Source organism: Salvelinus namaycush, chromosome 4, assembly GCF_016432855.1.
Source record: "Salvelinus namaycush isolate Seneca chromosome 4, SaNama_1.0, whole genome shotgun sequence".
NCBI classification, from domain to species: Eukaryota; Metazoa; Chordata; class Actinopteri; order Salmoniformes; family Salmonidae; genus Salvelinus; species Salvelinus namaycush.
The window spans coordinates 52,910,336-52,928,489 of NC_052310.1; the positions used below are offsets into that span (position 1 = coordinate 52,910,336).

Below are 18,154 nucleotides of genomic sequence, written 5' to 3' on the forward strand. Positions count from 1 at the left end.
TGTCAAAGCTTTTAATTACCAGGAAACAACAATTCCAACAGTATGTACAGGGATCCACATATTGTAGATATGGAAAACAATCACATGATGATTCCTTTGACCAACACATTATCAAAACTATCCTCTCACCACATTGCTGTGGTAACCATGCACCTGTTTCAAGCACAATTTGACATTACCTATCTTTTGTGATTATTAAATGTCCTTATAAATCAAATACAGCAGTGCTGTGCACTGGTTGGTTTTGTTTTCCATCATCTTTCAGTATCACCAACAACCATGTTCTCTGAAGGCAGGGCAAACAAAAACACTTTACACTGATAAAGTTTCTTCTGGGCTCCATGCATCTCAATTTGTCACATCATATTCCCATCGTTAAAGTGCTTGGGGTGAAGCAAAACTCCATGGCGGTGACTAAGGACAGCAAACAAAGACACAAACATTTCCAGTTGAATAGGGTGGTCAACCTTAGGGCCCTATTCAATCAATCCCCAATAAGTAAAATAATGTGTGTGTGTGTGTGTGTGTGTGTGTGTGTGTGTGTGTGTGTGTGTGTGTGTGCGTGTCTGCACCAGAGGAGGCTGGTGAGGGAAGGACGGGTCATAATAATGAATGGAGTGGTGTAAATTGAACGGTATCAAACACATGGGAGCCATGTGTTTTATGTGTTTGAGATCATTTAATTTATTCCGTTCCAGCCATTACTATGAACCCCATCCTCCCCATTTAAAGTATCACCAGCCACCACTGGCCTGTGCATATGTGTGTTTTTGTGTCCACTCCCCAGTGTAAAGCGAATGATATGTCATTATTCTCTGCCTTGTGGAGGCCAGACTCATTAACTCTTATTACTGTTGATCTTAATGGCCCCTGCAGGCCCCCTGGGTGTAAAAATAGAGAGGCTCAAGCACGGTCAGGTCCAGCATTTTTACTCTGAGCTCTAACTGACTGCTCTCACGGGCTCCGGGCAGTAATTGGAACACTACCAGTAAAGCGACCCATCCTTACAGATATGGACAAATGGACAGTGTGTGTGTATGCCCCTGCGTTTACAGTATGTACCTATGCCTTTCCACCCAGCCCTCCAACCACACTTCTTTCTCAATGTGGGAAAACAAATATTCAGTCGCAATGTGACTGGCATCCTGATAAGTGTACCCTTCTAATGCTCTCAACATATCTTGGTAATTACTTAGTTGAGTGTTGGGCCACTCTTCCTAGACCAGTTTTACACTCTAATGATACGGTCAGTGTGTGGTGATTCAGTCTTGACTCAGGGGATCAGAGTGTTTGGGAGGGAGGGGGGGGGTTGCTGATTTCAAGGGAGGATAGTACTTCTTCCTGGCCACCCCACTTCCTGTTTCTTGCCCAGCGGTGTTGCCACATAATGTTTGTGACAGCGTGTAACGGGATCGACCTTTGGCTGTGTGACATATGGCCGGGCGACAGGTGCCGGTCACTCCTTATCAGTGTCACATCGTCCAAAGCTCCATCATACACCAACCCGCGGGTTGTGTCTGTACATGCGCATCAACCACTGTGTGTGATTAATGATGTGTGCGTTTCACCATCACATTCTGAGACATATGAGGTTGAGAGAGAAGCAGAGAATAGAGAAAGGTAGCTAAATGGTTGCCTAAATGAGAGGTGTTGTACAAAAAAAATTCATCAGCAATTGGATCATCTCTAAACAGAGTATGAAAGCACAGAGTTTGATGAAAGCCAATGACGTGATCACAGCGTTTCTAAACCCAAAGGTGCAACACCGCAAGACCTCCGGGAACGCTGCGATGGGGTTTGAGAAGTCAATGAGAGAGTGAAAGGTTCTTCCTTAGTTGTTAATTTTCTCAAAATCGGAAGGCACAACCTAGATTCGAGACAACATCTTAAGTAGTTGAACATGTTATTACTCCAACCTCGCGAAAGTGACAAACTGATACGTTTTCATTTTCATAAAAATGACCTTATATTGAAGGAGTGGCTTTCGGCATGAGATGAACGTTAGACCCGATGACGTGTTTCTACATCTTGATTTTAGCTAGCCAACGCCATGACATCGCCTACAAGTGTGATAAGGGATTTCCTCTCGTCATACTGTACTGTCTTGTTCTTCTGCGTTGGGGCTTTATGGCAGTGTGAAAACCAGTATTAGGTTTATTACCGCCACCTGGAGTGTGGGCTGGAGTGTGATGAGACTATGGAGGTGTTCTTAGATTCTGCACTAGCCTACATGACTGGAGGAAGGAAATTACTGCTAAATGGATTACAGTCTGTTCTGGCTGGGTTTTCAGTAAATTGGAGAGGGTGAAGCTTATTCCCAGGGATGTGATTGTTCTTCTGAGTGTTTGCCTATGATGTTCATAAGTTTGACAATGAAGTAGGAAGTGATCTGTAGTTTCTGCTGCTGTTTTCCTATCTTTAGTGAGAGATTGAGGCGATTGTGTTCTATTCGCAGACGGGTGATTATGATTTCTGATCATCTTAAGAGGACCTTTGTGGTTATTGCTGATTGAAACCAGTGGGTGGATGGAGTATAGATGCCTTCCTTTCCCCCTTCTGTCCATTCCTTTTGCCATTTGTCTGTGAGTTTGATTTTAATGAGTGACTTTATTTCAGATTTTGACATTGGAACTATGATGTTGATGTTGTGGTGTAGTGCTCCTTATGCCGCTTCATCTGCCATGTCATTCCCAGGCACCCCCACGTGAGTCGGGACCTAAAGAAAGTTCTTATGGCTTGGTGTTGTATCCTGAGAAGTGCCTGTAAGCTGTCGAATATTAGGTCTGGCCTGCTGCTGGGTACCGTCTTTATTTTAAAAATATATATTTTACCCCCCTTTTCAATCTTGTCTTATCGCTGCAACTCCCCAACGGGCTCGGGGGGCAAAGGTCAAGTCATGCGTCCTCCAAAACATGAACTGCCAAACTGCGCTTCTTAACACCTGCCCGCTTAACCCGGAAGCCAACCGCACCAATGTGTCGGAGGAAACACCATTCAACCTACCCCTGTAGTCAGCCTGCAGGTGCCCGGCCTGCCACAAGGAGTCGCTAGAGTGCGATGGGCCAAGTAAAGCCCCCCCGGCCAAACCCTCGCTAACCCAGATGATGCTGGGCCAATTGTGTACCGGCCTATGGGACTCCCGATCACAGCCGGTTGTGACACAGACTGGGATCGAACCCGGGTCTGTAGTGATACCTTAGACAGCTGCACCACTCGGGAGGCCCTTCGCAGGTACTGTATTTAATGTGACTCATGATTTGTTTAGGCCGGCTCTGGCACAACCCATCAGTTTCTGTGACCAATCAGAAGGGTCAGGTTGTGTTCACTACAAGACGTTGGGGAGGAAAGGAGATTCAGAAACACTAATGGTCGTGGCGTTTGGCTGGAGCAATATGGATGGGCTGTCAGGCTAGCGAAATTACCCAAACAGCCAGCCTTACCCCAATGTTCTAGTAGAGTGGAAGATCTGTCGATCACAATGCCCCCTCAGCCACACTACAGAGGAACATGTTCAGAATTCTTCTGGCTCATGAAACCGTCATTCAGGCGAATTGTATAGGGTGTTGTCTCTGGGCGCTGGGTTCCAGACTGTCAAACTGCTCTATAAGGCCATGGCAAACCTGAAGGTCAGGACACACACATCATACACTACATGGCCAAACGTATGTGGAAACATGCTCGTCGAACATCTCATTCCAAAATCATGGGCATTCATATATTTTTTTTCACCTTTATTTAAACTGGTAGACTAGTTGAGAACAAGTTCTCATTTACAACTGAGACCTGGTCAAGATAAAGCAAAGCAGTTCGACACATATAACAACACAGAGTTACACATGGAATAAACAAACATACAGTCAATAATAAAGTAGGAAAAAAGTATATATACAGTGTGTGAAAATGAGGTAAGATAAGGGAGGTAAGGCAATATAATAGGCCATAGTGGCGAGGTAATTACGATATAGCAATTAAACACTGGAGCCAGTGGGTTTGGCGATGAGTATGAAGCGAGGGCCAGCCAACGAGAGTGTACAGGTCGCAGTGGTGGGTAGTATATGGGGCTTTGGTGACAAAACGGACGGCACTGTGATAGACTGCATCCAATTTGTTGAGTAGAGTGTTGGAGGCTATTTTGTAAATGACATCGCCGAAGTCGATTATCGGTAGGATAGTCAGTTTTACGAGGGTATGTTTGGCAGCATGAGTGAAGGATGCTTTGTTGCGAAATAGGAAGCCGATTCTAGATTTAATTTTGGATTGGAGATGCTTATTGTGGGTCTAGAAGGAGAGTTTACAGTCTAACCAGACACCTAGATATTTGTAGTTGTTCACATATTCTAGGTCAGAACCGTCCAGAGTAGTGATGATGGACGGGCGGGCAGGTGTGGGCAGTGATCGGTTGAAGAGCATGCATTTAGTTTTACTTGCATTTAAGAGCACGGAAGGAGAGTTGTATGGCATTGAAGTTCGTCTGGAGGTTAGTTAGCACAGTGTCCAAAGAAGGGCCAGAAGTATACAGAACGGTGTCGTCTGCGTAGAGGTGGATCAGAGAATCACCAGCAGCAAGAGCGACATCATTGATGTATACAGAGCAGAGAGTCGGCCCGAGAATTGAACCATGTGGCACCCCCACAGAGACTGCCAGAGGTCCGGACAGCAGGCCCTCTGATTTGACACACTGAACTCTATCAGAGAAGTAGTTGGTGAACCAGGCGAGGCAGTCATTTGAGAAACCAAGGCTGTTGAGTCTGCCGATAAGAATGTGGTGATTGACAGAGTCGAAAGCCTTGGCCAGGTCAATGAATACGGCTGAACGATATTGTCTCTTATCGATGGCAGTTATGATATCGTTTAGGACCTGGAGCGTGGCTGAGGTGCACCCATGACCAGCTTGGAAGCCAGATTGCATAGCGGAGAAGGTACGGTGGGATTCGAAATGGTCGGTAATCTGTTTGTTAACTTAGCTTTCGAAGACCTTAGAAAGGCAGGGTAGGATAGATATAGGTCTGTAGCAGTTTGGGTCTAGAGTGTCTCCCCCTTTGAAGAGGGGGATGACCGCGGCAGCTTTCCAATCTTTGGGGATCTCAGACGATACGAAAGAGAAGTTGAACAGGCTAATAATAGGGGTTGCAACAATTTCGGCAGATAATTTTAAAAAGAGAGATTGTCTAGCCCGGCTGATTTGTAGGGGTCCAGATTTTGCAGCTCTGTCAGAACATCAGCTATCTGGATTTGGGTGAAGGAGAAATGGGGGAGGCTTGGGCGAGTTTCTGTGGGGGGTGCAGGGCAGTTGACCGGGGTAGGGGTAGCCAGGTGGAAAGCCTGGCCAGCCGGAGAAAAATGCTTATTGAAATTCTCAATTATTGTGGATTTATCGGTGGTAACAGTGTTTCCTAGCCTCAGTGCAGTGGGCAGCTGGGAGGAGGTGCTATTATTCTCCATGGACTTTACAGTGTCCCAGAACTTTTTTGAGTTTGTTCTACAGGATGCAAATTTCTGTTTGAAAATGCTAGCCTTAGTTTTCCTAACTGCTTGTGTATGTATATTGGTTCCTAAATTCCCTGAAAAGTTGCATATCACGGGGGCTATTTGATGCTAATGCAGTACGCCACAGGATGTTTTTGTGCTGGTCAAGGGCAGTCTGGAGTGAGGTCTGGAGGTCTGGAGTGAACCAAGGGCTATATCTGTTCATGGTTCTACATTTTTTGAATGGGGCATGCTTATTTAAGATGGTGAGGAAGGCACTTTTAAAGAATAACCAGGCATCCTCTACTGACAGGATGAGGTCAATATCCTTCCAGGATACCGAGCCAGGTCGATTAGAAAGGCCTGCTCGCTGAAGTGTTTTAGGGAGCGTTTGACAGTGATGAGGGGTGGTCGTTTGACCGCAGACCCATTACGGATGCAGGCAACGAGGCAGTGATCGCTGAGATCTTGGTTGAAGACAGCAGAGGTGTATTTGGAGGGCAAGTTGGTTAGGATGATATCTATGGGGGTGCCCATGTTTACCGGATTTGGGGTTGTACCCGGTAGGTTATTGATAATTTGTGTGAGATTGAGGGCATCAAGCTTAGATTGTAGGATGGCCGGGGTGTTAAGCATGTGACCAGTTTAGGTCACCTAGCAGCACGAGCTCGGAAGATATGGGGGGCAATCAATTCACATATGGTGTCCAGGGCACAGCTGGGGGCAGAGGGTGGTCTATAGCAAACGACAACGGTGAGAGACTTGTTTCTGGAAAGGTGGATTTTTAGAAGTAGAAGCTCGAATTGTTTGGATACAGACCTGGATAGTATGACAGAACTTTGCAGGCTATCTCTGCAGTAGATTGCCACTCCGCCCCCTTTGGCAGTTCTATCTTGTCGGAAAATGTTAAAGTTAGGGATGGAAATTTCTGGGGTTTTGGTGGTCTTCCTAAACCAGGATTCAGACATGGCTAGGACATCTGGGTTGGCAGAGTGTGCTAAGGCAGTGAATAAAACAAACTTAGGGAGGAGGCTTCTAATGTTAACATGCATGAAACCAAGGCTTTTACGGTTACAGAAGTCAACAAATGAGAGTGCCTGGGGAATGGGAGTGGAGCTAGGCACTGCTGGGCCTGGATTAACCTCTACATCACCAGAGGAACAGAGGAGGAGTAGGGTAAGGGTACGACTAAAGGCTATAAGAACTGGTCGTCTAGTACGTTCGGAACAGAGAGTAAAAGGAGCAGGTTTCTGGACGCGATATAATAGATTCAAGGTATAATGTACAGACAAAGGTATGGTAGGATGTGAATAGAGTGGAGGTTAACCTAGGCATAGAGTGATGATGAGAGAGATATTGTCTCTAGAAACATAATTTAAACCAGGTGATGTCACCGCATGTGTGGGAGGTGGAACTGAAGGGTTAGCTAAGGCATATATAGCAGGGCTAGAGCCTCTACAGTGAAATAAGACAATAATCACTAACCAGAACAGCAATGGACAAGGCATATTGACATTAGGGAGAGGCATGCGTAGCCGAGTGATCATAGGGGTCCAGTGAGTAGTTAAGCTGGCTGGAGACACGGCGATTCAGACAGCTAGCGGGCCGGGGCTAGCAAGCTAACAGAAGGGCCTTAGAGGTACGTCGCGACGGAAGAAGTCTGTTGTAGCCTCCTCGTGCAGAGCCTCCTCGTGCGGTTCCGTCGGCAGACCAGCCGTGATGGATTAGTAGGGTTCCGTGTAGTAAAGGTGCACGTATGGAGTTGGTCCCCCCTTTGCTGCTATAACAACACTCTTCTGGGAAATCTTTCCACTAGATGTTTGAATATTGCTGCAGGGACTTATTCCATTCAGCCACAAGAGCATTAGTGAGATTGGGCACTGATGTTGGGCGATTAGGCCTGGCTCGCAGTTGGCATTCCAATTCATCCCAAAGGTGTTCGATGGGGTTGACGTCAGGGCTCTGTTTAGGCCAGTCAATTTCTTCCACACCGATCTCGACAAACCATTTCTGTATGGACCTCGTGCACAAGGGCATTGTCATGCTGAAACAGGAAAGGGCCTTCCCCAAAATGTTGCGACAAATTTGGAACCACAGAATCGTTTAAAATGTAATTGTATGCTGTAGTGTTATGAATAAGGGGCCTAGCCCGAACCATTAAAAACACCCAGACCATTATTCCTCCTCCACCAAACTTTACAGTTGGCACTATGCATTGGGGCAGGTAACATTCTCCTGGTATCCGCCAAACCCAGATTTGTCCGACTGCCAGATGGTGAAGTGTGATTTATCACTCCAGAGAAGGTTTCCACTGCTCCAGAGTCCAATGGTGGCGAGCTTTACACCATTCCAGCCGACGCTTGGCATTGCGCATGATGATCTTAGGCTTGTGTGCGGCTGCTCGGCCATGGAAACCCATTTCATTAAGCACCTGACGAACAGTTCTTGTGCTGACGTTGCTTCCAAAGGCAGTTTGGAACTCATTAGTGAGGACAGATGATTTTTACGTGCTACGCACTTCAGGTCTTGGCGGTCCCGTTCTGTGTGCTTGTGTGGTCTACCACTTCGCGGCTGAGCCATTTGTGCTCCTAGACATTTTCACTTCACAATAACAGCACTTCCAGTTGACCGGGGCAGCTCTATCAAGGGCAGAAATTTTACGAACTGACTTGTTGGAAAGGTGGCATCCTATGTCACTGAGCTTTTCAGTAAGGCCATTCTACTGTCAATGTTTGTCTATGGAGATTGCATGGCTGTGTGCTCGATTGTATACACCTGTCAGTAACGGGTGTGGCTGAAATAGCCAAATCCACTAATTTGAAGGGGTCTCCACATACTTGTGTGTACTGTATATAGTGTATCTACCTATTTATCTTTGTGGAAACAGGGAAAGTATTGCTGGTACATAAGACTCTCGCTGCAGATGTTGACAAACACAATCATGGAAATTGTCTGTTTTGTCATGGCAGAAAAAAGACTACTATCAGAAAATTGTCCGAATCAGATCAGTGAAAGTAAGTTACTGTCGTAACTAGTTACAAGCCTTGTATGACTCATACACAATTCCACTGTTGACGTAAACAGGGATGGTAAACAATAGGTAAACACCTGATTGTGTGAAAGTCTAATTACTTCAATTATGAGCTTTCATTTGGAGAAGTGTCCCAGTGTCGCTGGAGTTCAATAAATCAGAGTAATGAATGACCCATGTGGTGCTCTGTCCTGGAAAGGGCAGCTAAGAGATCAATTATCTGGTGTGCTGAGAGCAAAAAGGCCATCTGATACATACGCACAGTCAAATGCAGTGTCCTGAAAGATGGAGATGGCATTTGGGGCATCCATTAAACATTTAATTCAATTTGCATGGCTTTACTCACTTTAAGAAACTATCTAGATTAGAATAAGAATGCATCTGTGTATGTGAGAAAGAGCAAACAATCCAATTTGACAGAAAATCCCAATCAACAGCCGTGTTTGACTCATAGCAAACAGATACAGTGGTAACCTTGGGCATCTTATTTTCTTGTTTGTATACTCTACATATATGAATTATTTTTTTCTCCTTTGCCCATACACTCCATCCAATCAATTAGTGGAAGAAATAAACAGGGGGTGGTTGAGAGGTGGGAGTGCTACATTTAGTTCCACCACTGTAGGCGTTGCCCAGAGCAGGAGGGGGAAGTCACAAAAATGGCTACTTGTCACCACGGCTGGCAGGACATTTAGGGACAGTGATAGAACAGTCAACTGGACATTGACATTTTGTGTAGCAGGCAGCTAAAGAGTGTAGCCCCAGGATAGAGGTGCACAGAGGGAACTGACACAATTGTGGCCAGACACTGATTGAAGGGGCAGACACACACTGAGGGGGAGGCTAATTGGAAAAAACACTGATGTATTGGGTCTGCAGGAGAAAAACAATGACAACCCTTTAAAATGACAGCAAAATGCTTTTAATGCACAGATAGCATGTTTCATATGGTCACATATTGTATTCGGCATCACTAATAGCCATTTAAAAAAATATGTAGATTGGCATCACTAATCACTATTGAAAGATTGTAGGCTTACCACCCAAATTTGAGCCTCCTCTAAAATGTACCCAGAAAACAACCTCTCTTCATGACACGTATTTCTTGTCCCTTCTCATTTCCCAGGAATATTCTGTGCACCACAGAATATTTCAACCAGGAAATGGGGCCTATGAAATCAATTTCAGTCAGACTGGGGAGAAACTGTATTACCCAGACATTTTAATTGAACATGTTACATATCCCGATTGGCGCAGCAGTCTAAGGCACTGCATCTCAGTGCAAGAGGCGTCACTACAGTACCTGGTTCGAATCCAGCCTGTATCACATCCGGCTATCATTGGGAGTCCCATAGGGCGGGTGCACAATTGGCCCAGCGTTGTCCAGGTTTGGCCGGGGTGGGCCATCATTGTTGGTAAGAATTTGATCTTAACTGACTTGCCTAGTTAAATAATCACAATTATGAATTTAAATGCCCCTAATAGGTAGGTGGGTGCTACCCTTTCGGTGGTGGATCTGTTCCAGCCTACTTAGAGGACTAGCTGTGAACAGAAACGGAGGTGCCTGATGAAGAGCTCTGGGCCTGCCTATCGGACTGTTTCTCCCTCCCTGGCTGTACCATCGACGCTACTCCTTCACTGAACCATCCAGCTGTAGAAGACCTTACTTTCAGATAAGCCTACACATTGAATGTAATTTTGTTATTGGAAAATACTGGTATTATAACCGTGAATCATTAAATCACCATTAAGTGTGTGTAAAAATTGGCTGTTCTCAGCTATATGTAGTCTTCTAAATTCCTTAATCTTTCCAGATAGTGAGCCATGAGGTTTTTAGAGCTACATTATGGCACCATCTAATGGATGAATGGCTTAGTTTCACTAGTTGTTACAGCTTTCGAAGCAAGTGGCAAACAAGCTACGACAGTGATGTCATTTTCCAGGAAGTAGCTTTGTAGTTTTTGAACATTTGTAGGCTTTTTGAATAGTCTTCAGACAAATACATAGCACAATAACTTAAAGTATCTATACATTTTTTATTTTAAATGGCTGCATTTTCACAAATTAAGATATATATTTTTCTCAAGGGAATGACAATATCTGGGAACTGACCCTGGAAGTATGACGTAACTTTCATACCCTTATTGGCATTGTAACACGTGTTCTGCTTGTTAAATTCTGAAAGAAAGTGGGTGCATGTTTCGTGATTTCTGGTAGTATGTTGCTTGAAAAATTGGAGAAAAACAAAAGATCAGTTCTTGAAAATCCCAAGAGACATTTATTTAAACAATATAAATATTTACATATCTCACATTTAAAATATTTACAAATATCCGACGAGGACAAGGCCATCTCATTAAGAAAAATAAAAAGTCTAGGAAAAATTCCCCTGCATCCAGTGGGATGTTCTTTTTTGGTGCTTTCAGTATGATTGTCGCTTTCTGATGACATTGTCGGACAACTGGAATCACTTGATTGTCACAGAATACAGTGTACTCTAATGCAGAGCATTCCAATAGCCGAGATACCTTTGGTCTTCGGCGGAGGCAGCAGTGGCTAAGAGGGCTATGAATAAAACAAATATTCCATAGAAATTATGTTAGTTTTAAAAGGTGAGCGATTGGGTCTTATCCCAAGCTGCGTTCATTTCACAGGCGCCTGACGTTCCTCTTACTGCGAGCGCTGCCAATGAGGATGGGGGTGGCTGTGGAGTTGCTAGGCCGCCATGTAAGTCGGGTGCAGCAGGCTGAGGAGCCGTGGAAGGGGCCCTGGCACTGGGTGCAGAAGTCAAAGGCACAACTAAAGCGGGTACAGGTTGCCCTCATTGCGTCTGCGTTGTGCTTGGCTGGAGAGCCGCAGCGCTTACAGGGCTTCAGCGACTCGTGCTGCTTCAGCGAACTGGCAGCCTAGAGAACACAAACAAAGTATAAGGCTACAGAGAATAACTTACAATATGTATCATTGGTAACATGAACAATGTACATTTATTTTTTGGAACTGATTGGAAGGTGACCAACCCAATAAGTACACACACACTGATCACCATCATGTCCTCTGAACCTTCACATGCAAAGTGAATAGAGGAACCCTCACCTCTTGGTATTCTCTGAAGCGAGATTGCTGGGAGCAGTATGGCACCTGCGTGTATGCTCTCTGGGAGAGCATCCTCTTGGTAGACTTCTGGATAGGGGTTGAAGCAACTCTCTGCATACAGGACATTACAACCCTGGACAGGGTGGTGTCTCGTGTCAAAGAACCCACATTCTCCAGTCCTACAGGGATTCTTGAGTCCTATAACAAAAAAGGACATTGCTATTTAGCATACAATGGATTACCCTATGGTTAGGCAATTAAGATTTAAGTACTGGAAAGGGCCTCTAAATAAATGTAAATATCAAACATATCAGCAAATTTGGGAGCCTCTGCAAGCTTAAAAAACTAAACCGTCAATGTGAATTGAAACCATTGATACCCGATATACATGACTAAAGGAAATCCATTAAAAATGTTAGCACTTACCTGTAGTCTCTGTTCAGCCTGGTCGCATTTACGGAGTGCAGACTTGTCTTGGCAGATTATTTTTCTCCAGCTCTTGCTCACTTTTCTACAGCTGTGAAGAAAAAAAGAAAAACCATGAATATATGATAAGAGTACAAAACAATTTGTTGAAAAACCTCTACAAAATCATAAGAGCAGTAAAGGTTAAATGTTTACCTTATCAAGTCAACATCAAGAAGACGCAGGATCCTGGTTAGGATGTGCTTCATGTCCCTCTCCAGCAGCGCTTTTAAAACATCCATAGACTCAAGGCCCATGTTCCCACCAATAACCCTTTCAAGGCCAGAGTCCTCTGCTAGCCAGCTAATGACAGTCCAGTCATAGCTCTGGGTCCTCTTGAAGCCATTGGTGAGTTCTTGGCATATGGCATGTTGAAACTTCAGTATGGGGAGTTGAGAGGCAGAGTGCTTAGCCTTGTGATAATCAGCTACTGGAGTACATGGGGAGAATATCTCCAGTCCTAGAGACTCCCCTTGTTCCTTAACATTATAAAAGTCCTCCATCTGGCTGTTCTGTAAAGACAGGTAACCGCTGTCCTCGAATGCTTCACAGCCTAGGTTCACCTCGTCAAGGATACGGTCATATTGGTTGTTCTCCTTATTGTGAACACATTTCACATCATAGTTGAGGCAAATGTTGGCAGAGGTGACACCTGGAGAGAGTTGTTTGACTACTACTTGGATGCATCCCATGAGTGGTGAGGTTTTGAGGACTGACTCCTCGTATGTGACATGTTTCTTCATGTTGCACGGAAACCGGAGTTCATTGTTGTTGGACTGACACTTCATTTTTCATTGACTTCAAACTGTATCCCTGAGCCAGTAGAGAAGATACACTGCATTAGCCAGTTCCATCTCACAATCAAAACGCGCCAAAATGGCTAGTTACAGTACATAAATTGTTTCAAACCAGAGTGGATTGCCCCACTCAGTTACTCGAGTTAGCTAAATAAAACATAACATTAACGTTAAACCAATATAACATACACCTAGTTATAAAAAAGTTGCTAACTAGCTGCAATCTCTCAATAGTGCGCCTTCCTTGATCCCCCCAAATTTACTTTGTAACATAGCTAGGTAGCCAACTAATTTGGCATTAAGGTCTTTGATATCACAATAGCTAACGTTAACTAACTACTGTTACATGCATAGTCATTTAGTACAAAATAAGCATTTAACGTACCATAACGTATTAAATTATTTTAATAGTTATAACTTCAGTCGTTTCCACCATCATGTTAGCTATATTCATAGGATAGCCAATGGCATTGGTAATGCTAACTAGTCTAATTGAGCAGTTAACTTAAGTGGATTTAAAACAAAAATCTATAACGACATCAAAAATACACATGTACACTTTGCAATAGTTGGCTAACTACAACTACCTAGTTAAGTTACCTACACAGTTAACTAACGTTAGATAACTACAGTGACATAGCTAGGCCAGGTATGGCTAGCTACCGCTAGTTAGCTAGTTAGTCAAGTAGATAACTAGCTATGTAGACAAGTTGGCAAGCGAGTAGCGTTAGCTAGCTAACATTGTAACAAAACTAGGGTCATCATGGTTATAAGGATATGCTTTCTCAAATTAACGTCAAACGTTTTGCGTAACTAGCCTGAATCAAATGAAATGAGTAATAGCTATTAGCCTAGCAAACAATATAACAACACGCTTGTTGATTGAGGTAAGAAAAATATTGCATACCTTTAAGGTAACTTCACCTATTTCTGGTCTGCCACCGACATTAGCAGCTAGACTGGGTTCGGCAACTTTCTTGATACTTGAATGAGGAAAATATGGAAAAAGCGCCAGTTCGCTGCACCTTTGAAATCCGTATCCAAAATGTCACAAACCAATGAGGGAAGTTACCTTTAAACCGGGGAACCAATGGGAGAACAGAAAAGCGCAAACTGACGTCTGACGTCAGAGCTTAAACTGCATAAGGCCCACTACATTTTTTTCCGACCATTTCAAACATGTACCAGTTATCTTTCTTTGCAAATACAATAGAAATACACCGAGGTAGAGGTGATTCGTTAAAATATTGGTGCAATGTTTTTTCTTTTTTGTTAGAAATACACTATCGGTCAAAGGTTTTAGAACACCTACTCATGCTACAATGTAGAATAACAGTGAAGACATCAAAACAATTAAATAACACATATGGAATCATGAAGTAACCAAAAAAGTATACAGAAGATATCCCTATTTGGTAAAAGACCAAGTCCAAGAACAGCTCAAATTAACAAGGAGAAAGGACAGTCCATCATTACTTTAAGACGCGAAGGTCAGTCAATCTGGAAAATTTAAGGAACTTTTAAAGTTTCTTCCAGTGCAGTCGCAAAAACCATCAAACACTATGATGAAACTGGCTCTCATGAGGACCGCCACATGAATGGAAGACCCAGAGTTACCTCTCATTCTGCAAATGAACCTCTTCACAACATTACTGAGATAAAACATGTTTTTTTTTTATATACAGTACAAGTCAAAAGTTTGGACACACCTACTCATTCAAGGGCCCAGCAGAAGACCCAGAGTTACTTCTGCTGCAGAGGATAAGTTCATTAGAGTTACCAGCCTCAGAAATTGCAGCCCAAATAAATGCTTCACAGAGTTCAAGTAACAGAGGAGACTGTTTGAATCAGGCCTTTATGGTCGAATTGCTGCAAAATAAAACACTACTAAGGGACACCAATAAGAAGAAGAGACTTGCTTTGGGCCAAGAAACATGGGAGCATTTGCACAAAACTGAAAGCGCGAACCACCGCATTTAACCAGGGCAAGAAGACTGGGAATATGGAAGACTACAAACAGTGTAGTCTACAGACAATCACGGATTATAAAGGGAAAACCAGCCACGTCGCGGACACCAACGTCTTACTTCCAGACAGGCTAAACACCTTCTTCGCTCGCTTTGAGGATAATACAGTGCCACCCTTTTTTCTCCCCAATTTCGTGGTATCCAATTGGTAGTAGTTAGTCTTGTCTCATCGCTGCAACTCCCGTACGGACTCGGGAGAGGCGAAGGTCGTGAGCCATGCATCCTCCGAAACACAACCCAACCAAGCCGCACTGCTTCTTGACACAATGCCCATCCAACCCGGAAGCCAGCCGCACCAATGTGTCGGAGGAAACACCGTGCAGCTGGCTACCGTGTCAGCGTGCACTGCGCCCGGCCCACCACAGGAGTTGCTAGTGCGCGATGAGACAAGGATATCCCTGCCGGCCAAACCCTCCCTAACCCGGACAACGCTGGGCCAATTGTGCGCCGCACCATGGGCCTCCCGGTCGCGGCCGGCTGCGACAGAGCCTGGACTCAAACCCAGAATCTCTAGTGGCACAGCTAGCACTGCGATGCAGTGCCTTAGACCACTGCGCCACACGGGAGGCCCGAATGCTGTTCATTGACTATAGCTCAGCATTCAACACCATAGTACCCTCCAAGCTCATCATCAAGCTCAAGGCCCTGGGCCTGAACCCCGTCCTGTGCAGCTGGGTCCTGGACTCCCTGACGGGTCACCCCCAGGTGGGGAAGGTAGGAAACAACACCTATTTGCTGATCCTCAACACTGGGGCTCCACAAGGGTGTGTGCTCAGCCCCCTTCTGTAGTCCCTGTTCACCCATGACTGCGTGGCCAAGCACGCCTCCAACTCAATCATCAAGTTTGCAGACAACACAACAGTAGTAGGCTTGATTACCAACGATGAGACAGCCTACAGGGAGGAGGTGAGGGCTCTGGGAGTGTGGTCCCAGGAAAATAACTTCTCACTCAACGTCAACAAAACTAAGGAGATGATCGTAGACTTCAGGAAACAGCAGAGGGAGCACCCCCCTATCCACATTGATGGGACCGCAGTGGAGAAGGTGGAAAGCTTAAAGTTCCTTGGCGTACACATCACTGACAAACTGAGATGGTCCACCCACACAGACAGTGTGGTGAAGAAGGCGCAACACCGCCTCTTCAACCTCAGGAGAGGCTAAAGAAATTTGACTTAAAACCTAAAACCCTCACAAACATTTACAGATGCACAATTGAGAGCATCCTGTCAGGCTGTATCACCACCTGGTACGGCAACTGCACCGCCCAACGCATTACCGGGGGCAATTTCCCGCCCTCCTGGACACCTACAGCACCCGATGCCAAAGGAAGGTCAAAATGATCATCAAGGACATCAACCACCCGAGCCACTGCATGTTCCCCCCGCTATCATCGAGAAGGCGAGATCAGTACAGTTGCATCAAAGCTGTGACCGATAGAATTAAAAACATCTTCTATCTCAAGACCATCAGACTGCTAAACAGCCATCACTAGCACATCAGGGGCAGCTGCCTATAGACATAGATTAGGAATCACTGGCCACTTTTAGAAATTGATCACTAGCCACTGTAATAATGTTCCGTATCTAGCATGACTCATCTTATATGTATAAACTACACTCCACACTATTCTACGGTATCTTAGTCACTTTTAAATTGTGTTTACATATTGCATCATCCTTTTCATATGTATATACTGTATTGTATTTTATAATACACCACTGACTGTTAAACAGCCATGTCCAGCACGTCAGAGGCTGCTGCCTATAGACATACAGTATAGGTGAAGTCAGAAGTTTAGATACGCTTAGGTTGGAGTCATTAAAACTCGTTTTTCAACCGCTCCACAAATTTATTGTTAACAAACTATTGTTTTGGCAAGTCGGTTAGGACATCTACTTTGTGCATGACACAAGTCATTTTACCAACAATTGTTTACAGACAGATTATTTCACTTATAATTCACTGTATCACAATGCCAGTGGGTCAGAATTTTACATACACTGAGTTGACTGTGACTTTAAACAGCTTGGACAATTCCAGAAAATTATGTCATGGCTTTAGAAGCTTCTGATCAAATCAAATCAAAGTTTATTTGTCACATGTGCTGAATACAACAGTGAAAAGACCTACAGTGAAATGCTTACTTACAGGCTCTAACCAATAGTGCGAAAAATGTATTAGGTGAACAATAGGTAGCTAAAGAAATAAAACAACAGTAAAAGGACAGGCTATATACAGTAGCGAGGCTATAAAAGTAGCGAGGCTACATACAGACACCGGTTAGTCAGGCTGATTGAGGTAGTATGTACATGTAGATATGGTTAAAGTGACTATGCATATATGATGAACAGAGATTAGCAGTAGCGTAAAAGAGGGGTTGGTGGGTGGTGGGTGGGAAACAATGCAGATGGCCCGGTTAGGCAATGTGCGGTAGCACTGGTTGGTCGGCCCAATTGAGGTAGTATGTACATGAATGTATAGTTAAAATGACTATGCATATATGATAATCAGAGAGTAGCAGCAGTGTAAAAAAGAGGGGTGGGGGGGGGGGGGGGGGGGGGGGGGGGGCACACAATGCAGATAGTCCGGGTAGCCATTTGATTACCTGTTCAGGAGTCTTATGGCTTGGGGGTAAAAACTGTTTGTCCTCGACTTGGCACTCCGGTACCGCTTGCCATGCGGTAGTAGAGAGAACAGTCTATGACTGGGGTGGCTGGGGTCTTTGACAATTTTTAGGGCCTTCCTCTGACACCGCCTGGTGTAGAGGTCCTGGATGGCAGGCAGCTTAGCCTCAGTGATGTACTGGGCCGTACGCACTACCCTCTGTAGTGCCTTGCGGTCGGAAGCCGAGCAGTTGCCATACCAGGCAGTGATGCAACCAGTCAGGATGCTCTCGATGGTGCAGCTGTAGAACCTTTGAGGATCTGAGGACCCATGCCAAATCTTTTCAGTCTCCTGAGGAGGAATAGGCTTTGTCGTACCCTCTTCATGACTGTCTTAGTGTGTTTGGACCATGATAGTTTGTTGGTAATGTGGACACCAAGGAACTTGAAGCTCTCAACCTGCTCCCCTACAGCCCCGTCGATGAGAATGGGGGGCGTGCTCGGTCCTCCTTTTCCTTTTCCTGTAGTCCACAATCATCTCCTTGTCTTGCTCACGTTGAGGGAGAGGATGTTGTCCTGGCACCACACGACCAGGTCTCCGACCTCCTCCCTATAGGCTGTCTCATTGCTGTCGGTGATCAGGCCTACCACTGTTGTGTCATTGGCAAACTT

General features: G+C 44.8%; 1 protein-coding gene across 1 annotated transcript; it reads right to left on the bottom strand.

Moving 5' to 3' along the window:
- Positions 1-10,748: 10,748 nt before the first annotated feature.
- On the bottom strand, positions 10,749-13,853 carry LOC120045653 (F-box only protein 5-like). Its single transcript, XM_038990572.1, has 5 exons — positions 13,760-13,853; positions 12,212-12,868; positions 12,017-12,107; positions 11,591-11,788; positions 10,749-11,403 (listed from the first exon to the last, which is right to left on the bottom strand). The coding sequence occupies exons 2-5, from the start codon at positions 12,841-12,843 to the stop codon at positions 11,146-11,148; spliced, it is 1,179 nt and encodes a 392-aa protein (XP_038846500.1). The 5' UTR covers positions 12,844-12,868; positions 13,760-13,853; the 3' UTR covers positions 10,749-11,145.
- Between the last annotated feature and the right edge of the window lie 4,301 nt (positions 13,854-18,154).